This window comes from Erythranthe guttata, chromosome 13 (genome assembly GCF_056151865.1).
Source record: "Erythranthe guttata isolate IM_541 chromosome 13, IM_541, whole genome shotgun sequence".
Taxonomy (NCBI): domain Eukaryota; kingdom Viridiplantae; phylum Streptophyta; class Magnoliopsida; order Lamiales; family Phrymaceae; genus Erythranthe; species Erythranthe guttata.
In genome coordinates this window covers 409330-425675 of record NC_142545.1, presented here as the reverse complement: position 1 = coordinate 425675, position 16346 = coordinate 409330, and the positions used below count along the sequence as shown (strand labels likewise).

Here is a 16346-nt window from a genome sequence, read left to right as displayed (position 1 = left end):
GATGCCAAATGATTAACTGGACCATTAAGTCTTGATTCTGCTGTAAAATATTATGGCCCGGAGTAATTGGAATGACAATTTTCAATCTTAAATATCGGTTGCATGCTCTTCTCATATTGTCCTAATTACTTATCACTTTGTGATTCTCGAAGTTAACAAACACTCATTTATCTTTCGATTTTCCATGTTCTTTGGTTTTTAATTTTTTATTTGTATTTTTTCTTACGACATTAAAGGTTCGAGGTTTGCAGGGGTTTTGCATGATCAAGTTGTTGATTTCTGATTTCTTACAAGATCGGATGTTACCTGTTGAATTACATTAGGCCTTTTTTTTATCGACGTACCTTTGAGTTCATCGTTTTTGCAAATGCCTCTGTGCACGTAAAGGCACATCATAGATTGAAGAATTGTAGGTCTGTTGTTGAGCAAGTCCACATCACACACCTGAATGTGTAATTTTTGTTCATCAAACTTGTAAATGATATTATACCGTGCATAGGCATCCTAGGTTAGTGTATGCACTCCTATATACATGAGAAACTTCCCTTATCGTTTGTTTAAATAACTCTGCAAATTGTGTTTAGTGCGCATTGGGAATTGTCCACATTATTCCTTCTGCCAAACAATCTTTAACTATCGGACATAAAACGATCTTTTAATCGAACACAAATAGTCGGGAATCGGCATGGGGCTGGGCACCGCGCCTTGCGCGGTGCTCATTACTAGTATATATATATATATATATATATATATATATATATATATATATATATATATATATATATATATATATATATATATATATATATATATATATATATATATATATATATATATATATCAAGAATATCACCATTTCTACTCAAGAGTACAAAAGCAAAAATCCAGTTCAAGTTATTTTTCTTTTCTTTTAAAATCGACGCTATTTTACACGAAACGAGTTCCAAGTACACGCGAACAAAACAACGTGCAATTACAAGAAGAATCAATCATATAACATTATTCGCAAAAATCGCTGCACATTCGACGACATTCGTGGCCTAAAATTAAAAACACTAATAACAATATTTTTTTTTGAAGCAAAAAAATAAAATATCCACTCTACCTTCTCCTAACCTTAACCCTCGGAGAATTAGAGCGTGACGAAGAAGAAGATAAGCCACTCAGCTTATTATGTTCGGCAATATCTTTATTAAATGCCTTAATCACATCTTCTTTTAATTCGATATAACGCATTCTTTTAGTTCTTTGTTCCTCTGGGCTGCCCTTTTCGAGTAATAAATCGCCTAGTGTATCGTCTTCCAAGAGTAGGTCAAGTACTTCCGAGCAGTTGGGGAAAAAACGACGACCTGTCTCAACTGCAATCAACGCAAATATATATATATATAATTGAAGAACTTCTAAATTATCCGTCATCATTTTAAATTTCGACCTCAATCAAATTTACGTGTTTTAAAATGCGATGGTGTAAAAATGACAATTGATAAATGTCGTTTCAATTTTACTGGTACCGTTCTGACTTCAAACGTGATGTTGACTGTTTTTGTCTTTCTGAATTTGTGTCAAAACTCTCCAAATTTGTAGTTATTTGAGTCGGCTTTCTAATCCAATTTGAATCGGTGACTTGATGTCGTGCGAGAGAATTATGCATGAACGAATGAATGAACACTGCCCTAACCTACAGTAATTCTACTTCAAACGTGATTTTGACCATCTTACGGTCCTAATACGGGAAAACTTAAAACATCAAAGACGTAGCGCTTTGAATTGGCCTTCTAGCACAACTTGAATCAACTAAATTGGTCGTTGAATGAAAAAAATTATGCATAATCTTGGATTTACGGTACCGGTAAAATTGAAACGATGTTTAGCACTTCTGTAATGGAATTATGCTGATTAAGAATGCTCGTTTGCAAGTTCACTTTTTCTCCACATGATGATTAGCAAATCTAAAATCCATATCAGTTTTGTCGAACGACTACGTTTCTGTAAAGTCGAGCAGTATTTGAGTTTTGAAAATTACCAGTTTTTTGCAGGGCTTGCAACCTCAAATGGAGCTTTTTGACTTGCTCGGACGGTATTTCGTTTAAATCAACCTCTCTAAAATTGCCATACGAGCCTTTTGAAGCCGATAATCCAGCGAATTCGAAAGTCGATTCTGCATGCGCTATCTGCATGGCCACTCTCGCTTCGAGTGGAAATAACGTACGTGCCATTGCAACTGTCACAAAATAACCAAATATGTAAAACCGACATTAGTGCTAGCCTTTTAAGGGGAAAAATAAGCCTTATGTGAAAGCATGCATAAGATCTACACACTTGCATTTAGGCCTCGTTTAGTTTCCAGTATTAGCGCTGTCCATTTTCGCGAAAAAAAAAATCCAATAAAATTATACACAATTCTCCTATAAATCACGACAAGAATTCATTCTCATGCAGAAAAAGAAATTCGGCCAGCTCAAAGAAGTTATTGCACAAATTCTTGTTAACCAAACAAGGCCCAATTCGACTTAAAAAACGAGGGAATGTAGGAATCGTGAAGCAAAATATTTAGCTAATTAAACTAAATAAAAAATAAAAAAATTACCTCTATTTTCAAGAAGGAGAAGCCTCATATGCAAATCATCAGCCACCATCATCGACGAAACGGACATATTCCCAGCCAATGGATTCCTCCTAATTTCTCTCTCCAACACATCAATACAAAGCCGATCCGTATTAGTCTCCTTACCATGCACCGACGCCTCATTGAAATCCTTCGGCCTAGTCAGCCTCCTGCAAATCGTGACAGCTGTCACTCCATCCCTAGTCCTATCCGAAACAGAAGCACCCTTAGTAAGCAGTCCAACAACTATTGAAGGATCCTTCCGACGCGCAGCAACATGCAGTACGGTGTACCCCCGTGGGTCCCGGAGGCTGACATCAGCGAATCCTAGGTTTAGAACCTCGGCCACGATTTTAGGGTTGCAATAAGCAGCCGCGTAGTGTAGGGCCAAAGCCGAGTCCAGCGAGATTCCGGATTCTTCCAGAAGCATCTTGACCAGCTCGACGTCGTTGGAGTCGAGCGCTCGGTGGATTCTTTTGATTCTTTTTTCGTTTGTGGGGTCCGCTTGGATGGAGTCGTGTTCTTCTTCTTGGTTGTTGGATTTGAGGCGGAGGCTTTTGACTTCGTTTTGGGCTTGGTAAGGGAGCTCCTTTTCGATGATAGTATTGTCGAGATCAGAGCGTGCGATTCTTTGGAGGCAGTGTGACAGGAGTTCGTTTAAGTTGCAAGTAGATGCTACGATGAGGATTGGGATTACGTCTTCGACGAATGCTTTGTCGACGAAATTGAGGAGACGGCGCTGCAGAGAGAGAGAGAGAGATTAGGAAATATCAGAGAGAGGGAGAGAGATTAAGAAGACGATTAGTGTATGCTAATCAAACAAATTAATCGTCTTCATTAAAAAAAAAGGATAAAACGACGAAATTTATTACCTGAACAACCATCACAAGTTCTTTAATCTGGAATGTGGCAGAAGCATACATCATTTCAACAGCATAGTTAATGGCGGGCCCACATGCATCATGAGCGCACGATTCGTCAACACACGTCGCCACCTCAGCTGGAGATGCCTTCACTTTTCCAGTGTACAAGTAATTCAAAACCACCGTAAAAGCTTCGTATCCTATTTTCCCATGCGGGACCAGTTCAGACAAGATATATTTCGGCTTTTTACCTTCCTTTGTGGAAGATCGACTCTCCGCGTTATTATTCTTGAATATTTCGTGGAAAAAATGAGATCTTGCGGCTAATATGCATCGACTGACACCTACTGCGATTCCCTCGACTTCTATTTCTGCATCGCTGTAGTCATATTCAGCACCGCCTATCACTAGCTTTTCAAGACTCGAACTTAATCTACTCAAACTCAATAATTCCAGATTCGCCCCTACTTCGAAGCCAGCTGTGGAAGGCATTTCGTGTCCGCTAGAGCCATTCGATAAATACGAAGACGAGGCGAAGCTCAAGGATGAAGACAGGTCAGCGCCATTCTCCATGGTCAACGATCCAACAAACTTATTCTATTTTTTCACGTTAAATCAAACCTTTGTGCCCAAGAGAAACATTTCTACCCCAAGAAGGAAAAAAAAATCAGCGTGACACCATTTTTTTTCCAAATTCTTCACAGAGACAATTCATCGAACACCTTGCAATCTTCCAAGCATAATCAAATTTTCAAACTTCTATAATGAATCTTATCATCCTTGCAGCTACAAAATCAATACACCTCCCATATAATTACAATCTCAGCTTATACAACTTCAAAATCACTACAACAATATATTTATTCATACAATGAAAAACAAAAATCTAACCGCCGAGTAGAGAAAAAAACCTGTAAAAACTTCAACTTTTTCCACCCAACTGTCGATTAATCACAGAAAAACCGGCTGCCCAGTTCAAGAAATTGCAATAAAAATTGATGCAGAGGAAAACCCAGTTGGAATTCTACAAGAAAATCATCATCTCGGAATTGAAAAACAAGATAAGAATTTGATTTGGGGGATAGTTGACTTGACTAGGGTGTTTCTTCAGTTGAAGTTTTTTGCTTCAATGGGCACCATGTATGAAGTATGTGTGACGCGGTGCAATGCAACTAATTTTTGTTTTAATTATTCAGACAAATTGCATTATAATATGGGAGAGCTGATCTGATTGTTTTCTTTCTTTTTTTAGTATTGTTTCACTTATAAATGGAAACTGACTTTGGGTGATGTTTTGCAAAAACTTCTGTAGATTAGGGTTTTTTTTGCAAATTCTTTAAACAGTAATATTAAGTATTTACAACTAGGGGCACGGGTGAAACCAAACAAATACCGATAATATCGGTTTTTCAGATTTAAAAAACCAAACATGTCAAGTTTTTTTGGTTCGGTGTTAATCGAATTTTTGGTTTTCGGTTTTCGGTTTACGATTTCGGTATCAATTCATGAGTTTCGGTTTTGCTTATCGGTTTGGCGCAAAACCGATATTTGATTAATTTGAATTTAGGCTTTTCAGCAAATTACTTTGAGGATTAACAAATGTATTCTTGCATTCTTTCGGTTCGGTTCGAGAATTCGGCGCGGTTTGAGTCATTATGCACCATGTACGTGCCGATATTTTTGATTTTTGAGAAAATAAATACCGTATATACCGTTTTTTACTCGGGACGGTATATAATGGCTCGTTTTTTCGGTTTTTTTTCGTTTTTTTTTTCTCTTTTTGCACACCACTATTTACAACTCAACTTTCATTCTTAATTTACTTGGATGAAATATCAAAAGGTGTTCAAATAAAATGAAATTAGATAAAAGAAAAGGAAGTTATAAATGTCAAATAGAATTGTTAGTTACATACTTACAGTATAACCTCGATAAATTAATAACGTCACTGTAAATAATAATTTTTTCAGGTTAAAACGTACTAAATTATTAGTTTGATAATTTAATGTTTCGCTAAATTAATAGGATTTTTAGTAGTCTCGAATGTATTAATTTATACATGTTTTAAGGTGGTGTTTGCAAACGTTTTTCCAAAATAATTAACAGTTTTTTAATGTTAAAAAAAACTGATTTTGAACCCAAAAAAACTCATATAAATCCCGTATGAAATTCACAAAAGGGGTCGTCATGCTGACAATACCCGGGTGCCTTTTCTATGACAACATTTTCCGATTTAGTATTACGCATCTTGCTTTTAATTTGTTGCGTTTCGAATGTGCAAAGTGCTATTAATTGTGACCAAGTCTTTTTTAAAACACACTTCCATGTATCTTCTCAACTTTTTTTCAATTTATTATTATTATTTTAAATTTTTTTATAAATTCGGGACAAACGGTATTTAATCTCTCTTCGTGATTGTCTTCTTCAACCCCTTGACTATTTTCCAGAACCAAATCGAATTCATCACGGAAAGTAGAGCCGGAACAACGAGCGTCAACAGGATTCCGAAACCGTGCATCTTCTTCACCTGTTTACACATGGCCGATCAAATATTGAAACGAGCATTTAATTTACATGCTAAAACTCGATATTACTCAAAATAGCTCAAAACTCGGAAATTATTCGATTTTACCTGATCATAATATATGTACGCATGATAGAACAAATAAACGAACAACAATATTCTCGCAACCTGCAACGAAAGAAACAAGATTACCGATTAAAAAAATATATGTCGATAGAAGAACAGAAATTTAAATTATTTTAATCCTTTAACTTACCAACCAAGCGACGAACATTACTACTCCATTTATAATATATGCTCTTGATCGCTTCATTCCAGCTGCATCGAGATACCTTCACAAAAAACAAGATTCGGATTTTAAATAAAAATGCAAATAATTTATAACCGAAAATTAAACCGTATTCCGACTTTTACCATCTTAAATTGATTGAAGGAGTAGTTGCCTCCGATACTAAAACCATGTACGTATAAATCTGCGCTTCACCAGTCAGCATAGTATACGTCACACCGACCAATGAGAGAAGATGATGAAATATCTGAATGCGCGTGGTGGCAAAATCGCAATAAGTTATACACAAATAAATCAAGAAAATTCATGAAATATAAATAGTAAAAATTAGAATTTCTTTTCATTACTAAGACATTAATATACTCACTCGAACCCTTAAGGGAAAAAAAAACGAGATACAAAAATCGAAACGGAATGCTTGCTTTGATAGTTGTTTCATTTCATATAACAGAAGTGCTGTCTTATGGTACTAAATATTACAGCTACGCAACGGGAAATTAGTATTTGTTTATTGCAATTAGTACCCTTGTATTATATCGAATTGCTAAAAAACTACACCATATTTTTTTATTAGCAAAAAAACCCCCTATGATTGAATTTTTTTTAGCACATAACCCCTAAATAGGGGTTCTAATTGCTATATTTAAATCATAGGGGTTTTTTTGCCAATAAAAATAACATAGGGTATTTTTGTTAGCAATTCAATATAACAAAGGGGTACTAATTGCAATAAACACAATATAATAACAGCAAGAAAACAGTAAAATAAAAGGGTATTAATTAATCATATATTTAGATCAAAGCGAGTGTGCTTACATACTCGATCCCCCCTAACGAAGGATAGCGCCATATAATCATGCCAATATCCGAGAGGAAATAACCGACAGAAACCTATCGAAGATAGAAGATAAGAAGACAGTGATTAAGGTAATAATACTTCTCAAATAGATACAAAAAAAAAATACGTAAAAATAGTAGACACAATTTTTCGTTTAAATAGTCGTCCACACGCCGAAAACTTTTGTCGTTGCAAGAAAAGTAAATTACAGTGTGTGGGATGATTTTACATTTAGGATACCATAATCTATGTTTCTATATTTAGTTGTCCTATTAGGCCTCGCTTGGGAATAATGATAGGGCTTGACGGACTATATAATCACGCGTAATCAAGATGTTATCGCATGTTATGTGGTTTACGTTTCAAGCCCGTGATTAAAAAAACGTCAAGAGAGAGAGAATTACTCACTCCTAGTGTAGATGTGGATAATATTGAACTTCGAAGAGTAATAGGACCGCGATCGAGATTATCGGCGTAAAGATCCGAACACAAAATGAAGTAAATCGACATACTCGTAATGTACACGGCATGAAATGTAGATATGGCTCTGCATGAAATCGGTAAATATAGCTAAAACTATTAATTAATAAAAAAAAAGAAAAAAAAAGGATTGGTTGAAGATATATATATATATATATATATATATATATATATATATATATATATATATATATATATATATATATATATAGGGAACGAAAAACGAATATCGACTCACCGGTTGCTCCACTCAATTTGTCGAGAATTTGTAAGGTCTAAGTAGCTCTTGAAGAAATAAACACTAAAAAGCTGGCTAAGATCGTATACCTGAATATTCAACAAAAAATCGAAATAAAAATCCATTGACATTTAAATAACTGAAAATACGAGTTACGAAATTGTTGCTTACCATTTTGCAACCGATAATTCCGATTACGACAGAGGTGTAAACGAGAAAAGGATCGGCCGATACATAGTTCTTAAGAAACAGCTCGGTTTTGCTTTGGTAATATTCGATCAGCATGATGTTAGTTCCTTCGGAATCGGAAGCATCAAAGTATATTCCTTCAGAATTGTTCCATATTTTTCAAATTAATTACGAATTCAATACTAACAATACAGAAAATCGGAAAATCGGAAAATTAATAATAATTATAATAAATAACCGTAGTTAAAATTTTGGATTAAAATAGTACAAGAACTTATTTCTTCTATTTAAAAGTTCTGCAAATCAAGTTTTGCCCCACACACATACACACACACACACACACACACACACACACACACACACACACACTAGCTGAAAATCATATCAACAAAACCAAACTACATACAGAAATAAAATAATTTGTCATTACAAAAAAAAGGGCACACATCTAATACTTGAAGAAAAAATATTAAAATAAAAAATTATTAAAATAAATAAATATTAACATAAATAAATATTAAATCTAAGAAATTATCCAACCAAATGACCAATAATAGAGGATTTATTACAGCGCGAGAATTCAAAGAATAAAAACACAGCAATTCACACAGTCGGATTACCGATGTAAAATATATAGAAAAAAAAAAAGTAGCAGTAGCAAACGAGAAACACAGAGGATCTAAATAAAATCTAATCCTAAAAAAATTTAATTAAAAAAAAAAAGAAAAAAAAAAGAGTGGTCGGAGCGAAACATACCAGAGAAATTAGAGAAGGTGGCTGAAAATCAGAGGACAAAATCTGAGTGTAAGAGAAATGAAATTGACGCTTGTCTGAATTTCCATGGCTGAGTTTATATGTTTGTGTCTCTGTTTATTTTATTGTCGTTTTGCTTCACACAGTGTGAAAGCTAAGTATATATTTATTTGTGGGTTTATATATTCTTTTCCTTCAAATGCGGAGCATGAAAGGGGCAAAATAGTAATTGCATATTCTTGCTTAAAAATTGGCTTAATTCCACTTTGCACCCTTAAAATACAGTTTTTTATTTTAGTATTTTGCACCCTCGAAAATAATCAATAGTACTTTGTGCACACAAAACACAATAAAGCATGCATAATGATCCTGAGTGAATTTTTAAAGTTATTGAAGATATTTAATATTTTTAGTAGCATTTTTTGTAGGATGTCACATGTCAAATATTTTTTATATTCATCATCAATCATTTTGAAACTACAAAATGCGAAAATATATCTCATCGATATATTTATAAGAAAAATATTGCACAAAAAATTATTTGGCAAAAAATAAAAATTATAAAAATCTTTCACCTATTTTGTTATCAAGTTATTTGAAAATTATATTTTATTTCAAATTTTTCTACCAAACATTTTTCACTAATTACAGTAAAAGATCCGTCAATCGAATGATTTAGTGAGAAATGTTTTATTTTCTTAAAAAAAATATTAATTTTTTTTTGTTTTTTGAGTAATTAGTTATGATTTTTTATTTATTTATCTTTTTGTCTTTTTTACGCTCGAATTTATGTTGGAGGACGAAGAAAATAATAATTTAATTTATTATTTTACACTTTGGAAATAAATAACCAATAAAAATTTTACCCGCACTAAGTTTTAACGTTTAAATATTCAATTCATGACGTATTGTGAATAATTTATTATGTTTCAAAGGTACAACATGCTAAAATGATATATTTTAAGGGTCCAATGCGAAATGAAGCCGTTAAAACTTGGCTTCATAACATAACGTAATTAAAAACTACTTCCATATTTTTAAAATTTTAGTTGAGACATTAATTTACTACATCATGGTCTCGGTTGATAGGATATTATTGAATAATATTTATTTATAAAATCATATATATTTTGTATGAAAGAAAGTAATATAGTCTCAAGTCAGATGATATCGTGGGTTGAATATCAAACTGAAATTCGACAAACTCGACATATTTTATTAACAAATTAATTTACGCTATTAAATGAAGATCTTGATTCAAAATTTTTTAGTTACTAAATAATCATAGATTAAAAAATGTCGAAAAAAAGTTATGAATTCGTGCTTTATTTCAAATTGCATACCGGGCCCGGTGTGTGCACTAGTTAAAGTGATTGCATAAAGCTCAAATTATAGGGTCTAAAAGATAAAATAAATTAAATATGGTATTTTTATGTAAGATAAAATTCTAAATTGTTATCGAATTTTCGGGTTTTCTAAAATTATTTTGATGAAATATAACAAACTTGTAATTTCTCAAACACGAGGGATTTTTATATGACAACACATGATAGAAAAGTTTCGTGGTCGTTTCCATAAATATTCAAAAGTTTCGGGGACGTTTCTGATAATAATAAAAAAAATAAAAATGCGTTTCAACCCAAAAAGAAATAAAGACTCGGAATGCCTATGTTTAAAAAACCCCTCAAATCATATTTCTCGTTTTCACTTCTAATGATTGTCTAATATTCTTTCAAATCAATACGAAAAATATGTTTATATGGTTGGAATGTAATTTGTAGAATGATAATTCGGATGAAACTTGCAAATCTATATATAATTTGTAGATACAAATATGTAATTGACGATAAGTATATGAGTTAAACATTGTAATATTTTCTAGAAATTACGAATATACCCCTATATTTTAAATATTTAGACGTTTCCCATCTTCCTATATCCAAAATAAAAAATTTAATTTAGTATATGACCTAAATCATAGGGTCGACCCTCCACATAACTAAGGTCATTAAAGATCATATAAATTTTGCAAATTCATTGATTTTGAAGTTTGAAAACTTGTTGAAAAAGGTTTGAACTTTTTCCCGACATCATAATTTATTTCATATAATCAATCTGTCTCAATTGCTACACCATACCTATATTTAAAACTAATAATTATTGTTCATTTATTTTTTATCTTTTAAATTACGGTAAATGATAATCACCAACTGAGGCATGATCAAATGATAAAAACTCTCATTTTATTTGGGTAATTACAACTATTCCCTTCAACTATAAATTTTATTACACGTCCATCATTGTTGTTTCAAATTTAGTCGAATCTTTTGGATTATATGTAATATAACCACTTTGTATCCGTTTTATCCCATTCGAGCTCCACATTTTGAAGCAAGATGATCATAAGATGTGTTTTTTGGCTTGTATATATCAGATTTTGGTGCATAAGAAACTATATTTTTATACAAAACAAGTACAAACTAGAGCACATTCTACGGAATCTAGAAGATTATGTTCAATTTGACACCATAAGAGTGGAGGTGTAATTATTCAAACAAAAGGGTTTTTTGTAATTTGACCATACCTCAGGGATGGTTGTAATTTACCCCTTTCAATTATTACACCACATATTTAAAAGATTCTGGTGTGAATTACAACCACCTCCCTTAGGTAAACTATGATTACGAAAAAAAACTTTTTTTGAAAAATTACATTAAGCCCCTGCAGTTTGTAAATTTCTTACATCCACCCATACAAAAGGGTGTTAATTTAAGAAATCTATAAATTACAAAGGGGTGGATGTAATTATTCAAAAATAATGAGGGTTTTCGTAAATAATCTTACCTCGGGGTGATTGTAATTTATCCAAGATTATATACAACCATTTGAAAAATGTAGTTAATTATTATATCGTCATTTTAAATTCTTTTAGAAAAAAATAAAATAAAAAATAGTCATGTAGTAATATATTAATTGTCACATGCAGACATGCTCTCACGATATATGAAATATTGTAATAGAATTTGCTAAGTTATAGTCAATTTACAATATTTAATATGCAAACAAGTTTCTCTCAGTTTACAATATTTAATATGCAAACAAAGTCTAATTATTTTCATATAAATTATTTTACCCAAATAATTAGTTTTAAAGTTTAATGAATAACTGTACGCGAGGTAAAAATAATGCCCTTGAAAATGTGGCACTTTGACATTTAACACCCTTGAAAAAAAAATAATAGCACTTCGCACCTCGAAACACAATAAATCAATCACAATGCATCATGAATTGAATATTTAAAATTTAACGAGGGTAATTTAATTTATTTTATTTTATTTTGGGTGTGCAAACTAATAAAATTAAATTATTATTATATTCCACCCCAAACATAATTTAGAGCGAACAAAATGTCACAACGAATTACTGAAAAAACTTTATTTTTCTTACCAAAAAAAATTCTCACTAAATTATTCAATTGATTGATTTTTAATTGTACTAGTGAAAATATTCGGTAGAAATCTCTGGAAGAAAATATAATTTTCAAATAACTTGATACCTAAATAGCTGAAAGATGTCTTTTGTTCTTTTTGCTTTTTGTAAAATATATTTTTTGTGAAAAAAAATAATTTAATATGCTGACGAGATGTTTTATTTTGCATTTTATAGTTTCGAAATGATTGATGAATAAAAAAACATTGATTTTACATCATCATACATCACATCAAAAAAAAAAAAAAACCACTAAAAATATTAAATTACTTTCGTTAGCTTTAAAAAATTCATTCGGGTAGATTATGCATGATTCATTATGTTTTTTAAGGTGCAAAGTGCTATAAAAAGAATGTGAGGATGCAAACTGCCAAAAAACTATATTTTAAGGGTGCAAAGTAGAATTAAGCATATTTTAATATTGAAGGACATATTTTAAAACATAGGGAACATTATTATTCTCACAAGTTTATCTATCATAGTGTTCTTATTTTTAATATGATTTTGTTGTAATCAAATCATGATAATTCAAAGTTCAATGCACGATTTTATATATTATTTTATAAAAACTCGTCTAAAAAAAAAATTGAAAAAAAAAGGATAATTTAATTGGCACGTGCGAGATAATAAAAATGTAAATAGTGAAAAAAGAGAGCATTAAATTAGTTTCCCTCTCTATTCGAATTTCAAAACGCAGTGGAGCCATCAGCTACAGTGAGTGACATCCCACCTCTTTCTCTCTCTAGAATAATAATCCCCAATTCAATTTGCTCTGAATAAAACCCCAATTCAATAATTCACATTTTTACATTTATAGATAGTCAAAGACACATAAATGTAAATGTAGAGAGAGAAAAACACAGATAGAGAGAGAGAGAGAGAGAGAGAGAGAGAGAGAGAGTAATTGGGGGTATGGCCTTGGTTTTCGCCTGAGAAGAACGGCGGCGGTGGGAAGAGCTATGGGTTGCTTTTTCGGCTGTTTTCGTATCAAAAACCCTAACTCTAATCTCATTACTCCTCGGGTACAATTTGATTTTTTTTTGAATTTTCATGTTCGATGCTTTATTTTCTCTTTCTACTGTCGAGGAAATAATTTTTTTTTAATTTTTTTTTGCAGGAGAATGTGACGTCTAGCAGTAAGAATGCGCTGTCGTCATTGTTCGTATGCGATGGTAATTTCGTTTTCTGTGAATCTCTTTCCTGATGCTTCTGTTTGGTAAAAAAAAATGAAATTAAGAAAGGAATTTTGTATCGTGTTATTGGAATTGATGTGTGTGTGTGTGTGTGTGTGTGTGTGTGTGTGTGTGTGTGTGTGTGTGTGTGTGTGTGTTTGGTGGATTTTTTGATCGATTCACTGCTAATTTTTTTGTTTCTTATGGATCGAAAGATGATTCGGTTCGAAAGGGGGAGGAAGGTCGGAAAACGCCGGCTCCGGTACTTGATGTCAGTGAGCTAAAAATTGAGGTATGTGTTTTTGCTAATCTATTAAGAAAAAATAGCAGGAATTTTTTTTTTTTTAAATTTTTTATCATTAAACCAATTTGTATTTTGATTTTATTTTAATTTTAATCCGGAACTAATCTTGAGCTGGTTTGCTAGTAGGATGAATTGATGAATGTACTGTCTTTGGCACCATTAGTTCCACGTAGTGGTGTAATCGAATCAAATCAAGCTAAACGTATGTTTATTGAAGCTTGATTGAATTTTTATTCAGCTTTCAGAGTTGTATTTAAGTTTTGGTTTGATAATCAATCGAGTCGAACGAGCTTTAATTGAGTCGGACACGAATCGAGCTTGAATTAGGTTGATTTTACATATTTTTATCATGTTTTTTCCTAGCTGAGGAGCTTCATAGCTTATCAAATGAAAATATGTGTTCAAGTTTGGTTCATTGTGTTAACAAACTGAGATTTTAACGAACTAACTCGAATGAAGTATCAAATACTTGGTGTTTGATTTCAGCACTAATTCCATGTGCCTGGTTTATCTTTTTAAATTCACGTGATGTAAATACGATCGCCTAGTTAAAGAATAACACTCAGGATACGGATCGTTTTTGGGACTTGATATTATAAATTATGTCCTTTATTTAAAATGCGAAGTTTGTTATTATGTAGGCCAAATTTGTCAAAACTTGTGAAACTTTACCAGAGACGCCTGTTGAAATTCGAAAAACCTTGGACAAATGGGAGGATAAGTCAGCTCAAAACAAAGAAGAAAAATCTGTTGAATTCGATTCATGGCTTCCCGATTCATCCATAGAGAAACCAAAACTGGAGAAGCAATCTGATGCATCTCCAAGATCAGGTTCTACGGTGGACTCTTCTAGCAGTCACAGGTATATTAATCTAATGTCAAGCTTTTGCTTCTAATAAAAACTTCACAAATATACGATTTCACATTCGTAGGCATTAACAGTAAATGCAATAGCATTGATATATGAAATTGGATTGTAAAATTTATTGAAATGTGTTATTTTACTTTTTAGTTCCGAAAGTTTAAGAGTTGGAAACTTATTTTTGTGTATATTTGTTGTATTCTGCTTGTTAGCTGCATGACAGATGGAGGTAACACCGGAAGAGTGTCTAACAGCCCTGTCCGAAGAAGAGATTTTCAGAATGTTATTACAACAACCATGCACATGTCTGATAGTGAAACTCATTCCGAAACTTCATCGGTTACTTCTCGGAATTTTCCACCTAGTGCACAATGCGAAAGTTCCGACTCCAACCACCTTAGAGAACAACCACTTAAGCTAAACGATGAAGATAACGAAGATGTTAATAGCGAATCAAGCCTGTCATCCTGGTTCAAACCGGTTTCAGACAAACGAGATTGCAGTAACGAAGAATCTGGTTCCGTTTATGGTAAGAAAGTTCATAAAGGGAAAACTCCTAAAGATAGGCCTATAATAGGGATGGTGGCAGCCCATTGGAACGATGATGTCACGACTCATATTTCACCTAAATGGTGGGATGGGAATGGAATCCCAAATTCTACCAACAAGTACAAAGAGGTAATCTCGATTCAATATTTTTTATTTTTTTAAAATAAATATTTTGTCTAACTGCCCAAATCGAGACTTATTAAGTTAACTTAACAGGATCAGAAAGTTAGTTGGCATGCAACACCATTTGAGGAGAGACTAGAAAAGGCACTTTCTGAAGAAACTTTTATATCTCAGAGGTAATATTGTGTTGCTTACGATTTTTTGGTTAATGAAATCCTTGCACTAAAATTTTCCACAACGAAAAAAATTTGTAAAATTGATTTGCCATATTTATAAATTAAAACGTCTCGATTTAGCAGGAAGACAACAAGCGGAAAACCCCCTTTAGAGTTCAAAGAAACGGAAGAGTGCGATACTGCTTTATCACATCTACAGCCTTCAGCCCACATCAAATCCGTTGTATCATTTTAATGAAGAATGAGACCGTTGTTTTCGTTTTTACGTTTTTTCATCGTTGTTTGCTTTTTTTGTATTCTATGAATGTATATAAAAACAAAGAGGCTTCTCTTTGAAATTGCACATGGTTTGCGTCCGTGTTTAGTTTTCCATGAGTGTTAGATGTCCTCGGTTTGTACCTCATAGAACTGGAACGGGTTTTTTGGACTGAAATATATTTGTTTACTGTCTAACTTGTTTATTCCATCTATCCTACACCTGATGAACTTTATCTTTATTTGGAGGTGTAAATGAGTCGAGAGCTCGATAGGCCGTCCCGACAAAAGCTCGAGCTCTATCTTTTTCATGAGCTTGAGCTCAAACCCATTTTTAGCTATTCATGAGCTCAAAAGCTGAATAGCAGCCAGCTTTTTAATTATTTATTTTATATTTTTTTATATAAAATTAGGACAAAATGCACCTTTGCCCCCATAAATTTCTGTTTTTGCACTTTCCCCCCTAAAAATTAAAAAAATGGATATTCCCCCTTCGAAATAATATATTGATTGCACTTTGCCCCATAAGCCAATTTTTTGGAGGGCAGTGTGCAACAAAAATAACATTTTAAAGGGCAATGTGCAAAAAAAAATGTATATCTTTAAGGGGACAACGTGCAATAAAAAAATATTTAAA

General features: G+C 32.6%; 3 protein-coding genes across 4 annotated transcripts; 1 reads left to right on the top strand and 2 right to left on the bottom strand.

Annotated features, from left to right (window-relative positions):
- Window positions 1-883: 883 nt before the first annotated feature.
- LOC105951940 (BTB/POZ domain and ankyrin repeat-containing protein NPR1) lies at window positions 884-4735 on the bottom strand. The gene is made up of 5 exons (XM_088811991.1): window positions 4380-4735; window positions 3478-4254; window positions 2588-3344; window positions 2024-2221; window positions 884-1358 (listed from the first exon to the last, which is right to left on the bottom strand). The coding sequence occupies exons 2-5, from the start codon at window positions 4039-4041 to the stop codon at window positions 1102-1104; spliced, it is 1776 nt and encodes a 591-aa protein (XP_088668117.1). The 5' UTR covers window positions 4042-4254; window positions 4380-4735; the 3' UTR covers window positions 884-1101.
- Window positions 4736-5726: 991 nt separating this feature from the next.
- LOC105951858 (uncharacterized) lies at window positions 5727-8935 on the bottom strand. 2 transcript variants are annotated; one of them, XM_012975317.2, is made up of 9 exons: window positions 8783-8935; window positions 8009-8163; window positions 7838-7926; window positions 7528-7666; window positions 7098-7172; window positions 6407-6528; window positions 6249-6324; window positions 6101-6160; window positions 5727-5995 (listed from the first exon to the last, which is right to left on the bottom strand). In XM_012975317.2, the coding sequence occupies exons 2-9, from the start codon at window positions 8120-8122 to the stop codon at window positions 5867-5869; spliced, it is 804 nt and encodes a 267-aa protein (XP_012830771.2). In that variant the 5' UTR covers window positions 8123-8163; window positions 8783-8935; the 3' UTR covers window positions 5727-5866. The 2 variants fall into 2 exon arrangements, with proteins under 2 accessions (XP_012830771.2, XP_088667987.1); XM_088811861.1 differs by having other exon boundaries at window positions 8009-8133; window positions 8783-8928.
- A 4077-nt stretch (window positions 8936-13012) lies between these two features.
- Window positions 13013-15907, top strand: LOC105951857 (protein JASON). Its single transcript, XM_012975315.2, has 7 exons — window positions 13013-13290; window positions 13386-13440; window positions 13656-13732; window positions 14386-14606; window positions 14819-15284; window positions 15372-15454; window positions 15578-15907. The coding sequence occupies exons 1-7, from the start codon at window positions 13228-13230 to the stop codon at window positions 15687-15689; spliced, it is 1077 nt and encodes a 358-aa protein (XP_012830769.1). The 5' UTR covers window positions 13013-13227; the 3' UTR covers window positions 15690-15907.
- The last annotated feature ends 439 nt before the right edge of the window (window positions 15908-16346 follow it).

What these genes read in the sequence shown, in the direction of transcription:
- LOC105951940 (XM_088811991.1), bottom strand. Translation starts at nt 4,041, where the DNA reads ATGGAGAATGGCGCTGACCTGTCTTCATCCTTGAGCTTCGCCTCGTCT. An exon ending in AACTTGTGATGGTTGTTCAG is followed by an intron (nt 3,345 to 3,477) that starts GTAATAAATTTC and finishes CTCTCTCTGCAG; the next exon opens with CGCCGTCTCCTCAATTTCGT. An exon ending in GCAAGCCCTGCAAAAAACTG is followed by an intron (nt 1,359 to 2,023) that starts GTAATTTTCAAA and finishes CGTTGATTGCAG; the next exon opens with TTGAGACAGGTCGTCGTTTT.
- LOC105951858 (XM_012975317.2), bottom strand. Translation starts at nt 8,122, where the DNA reads ATGCTGATCGAATATTACCAAAGCAAAACCGAGCTGTTTCTTAAGAAC. An exon ending in TATCCACATCTACACTAGGA is followed by an intron (nt 7,173 to 7,527) that starts GTGAGTAATTCT and finishes TATCTTCGATAG; the next exon opens with GTTTCTGTCGGTTATTTCCT. An exon ending in CGTTAGGGGGGATCGAGTAT is followed by an intron (nt 6,529 to 7,097) that starts GTAAGCACACTC and finishes ACGCGCATTCAG; the next exon opens with ATATTTCATCATCTTCTCTC.
- LOC105951857 (XM_012975315.2), top strand. Translation starts at nt 13,228, where the DNA reads ATGGGTTGCTTTTTCGGCTGTTTTCGTATCAAAAACCCTAACTCTAAT. An exon ending in GTCATTGTTCGTATGCGATG is followed by an intron (nt 13,441 to 13,655) that starts GTAATTTCGTTT and finishes ATGGATCGAAAG; the next exon opens with ATGATTCGGTTCGAAAGGGG. An exon ending in GACTCTTCTAGCAGTCACAG is followed by an intron (nt 14,607 to 14,818) that starts GTATATTAATCT and finishes TCTGCTTGTTAG; the next exon opens with CTGCATGACAGATGGAGGTA.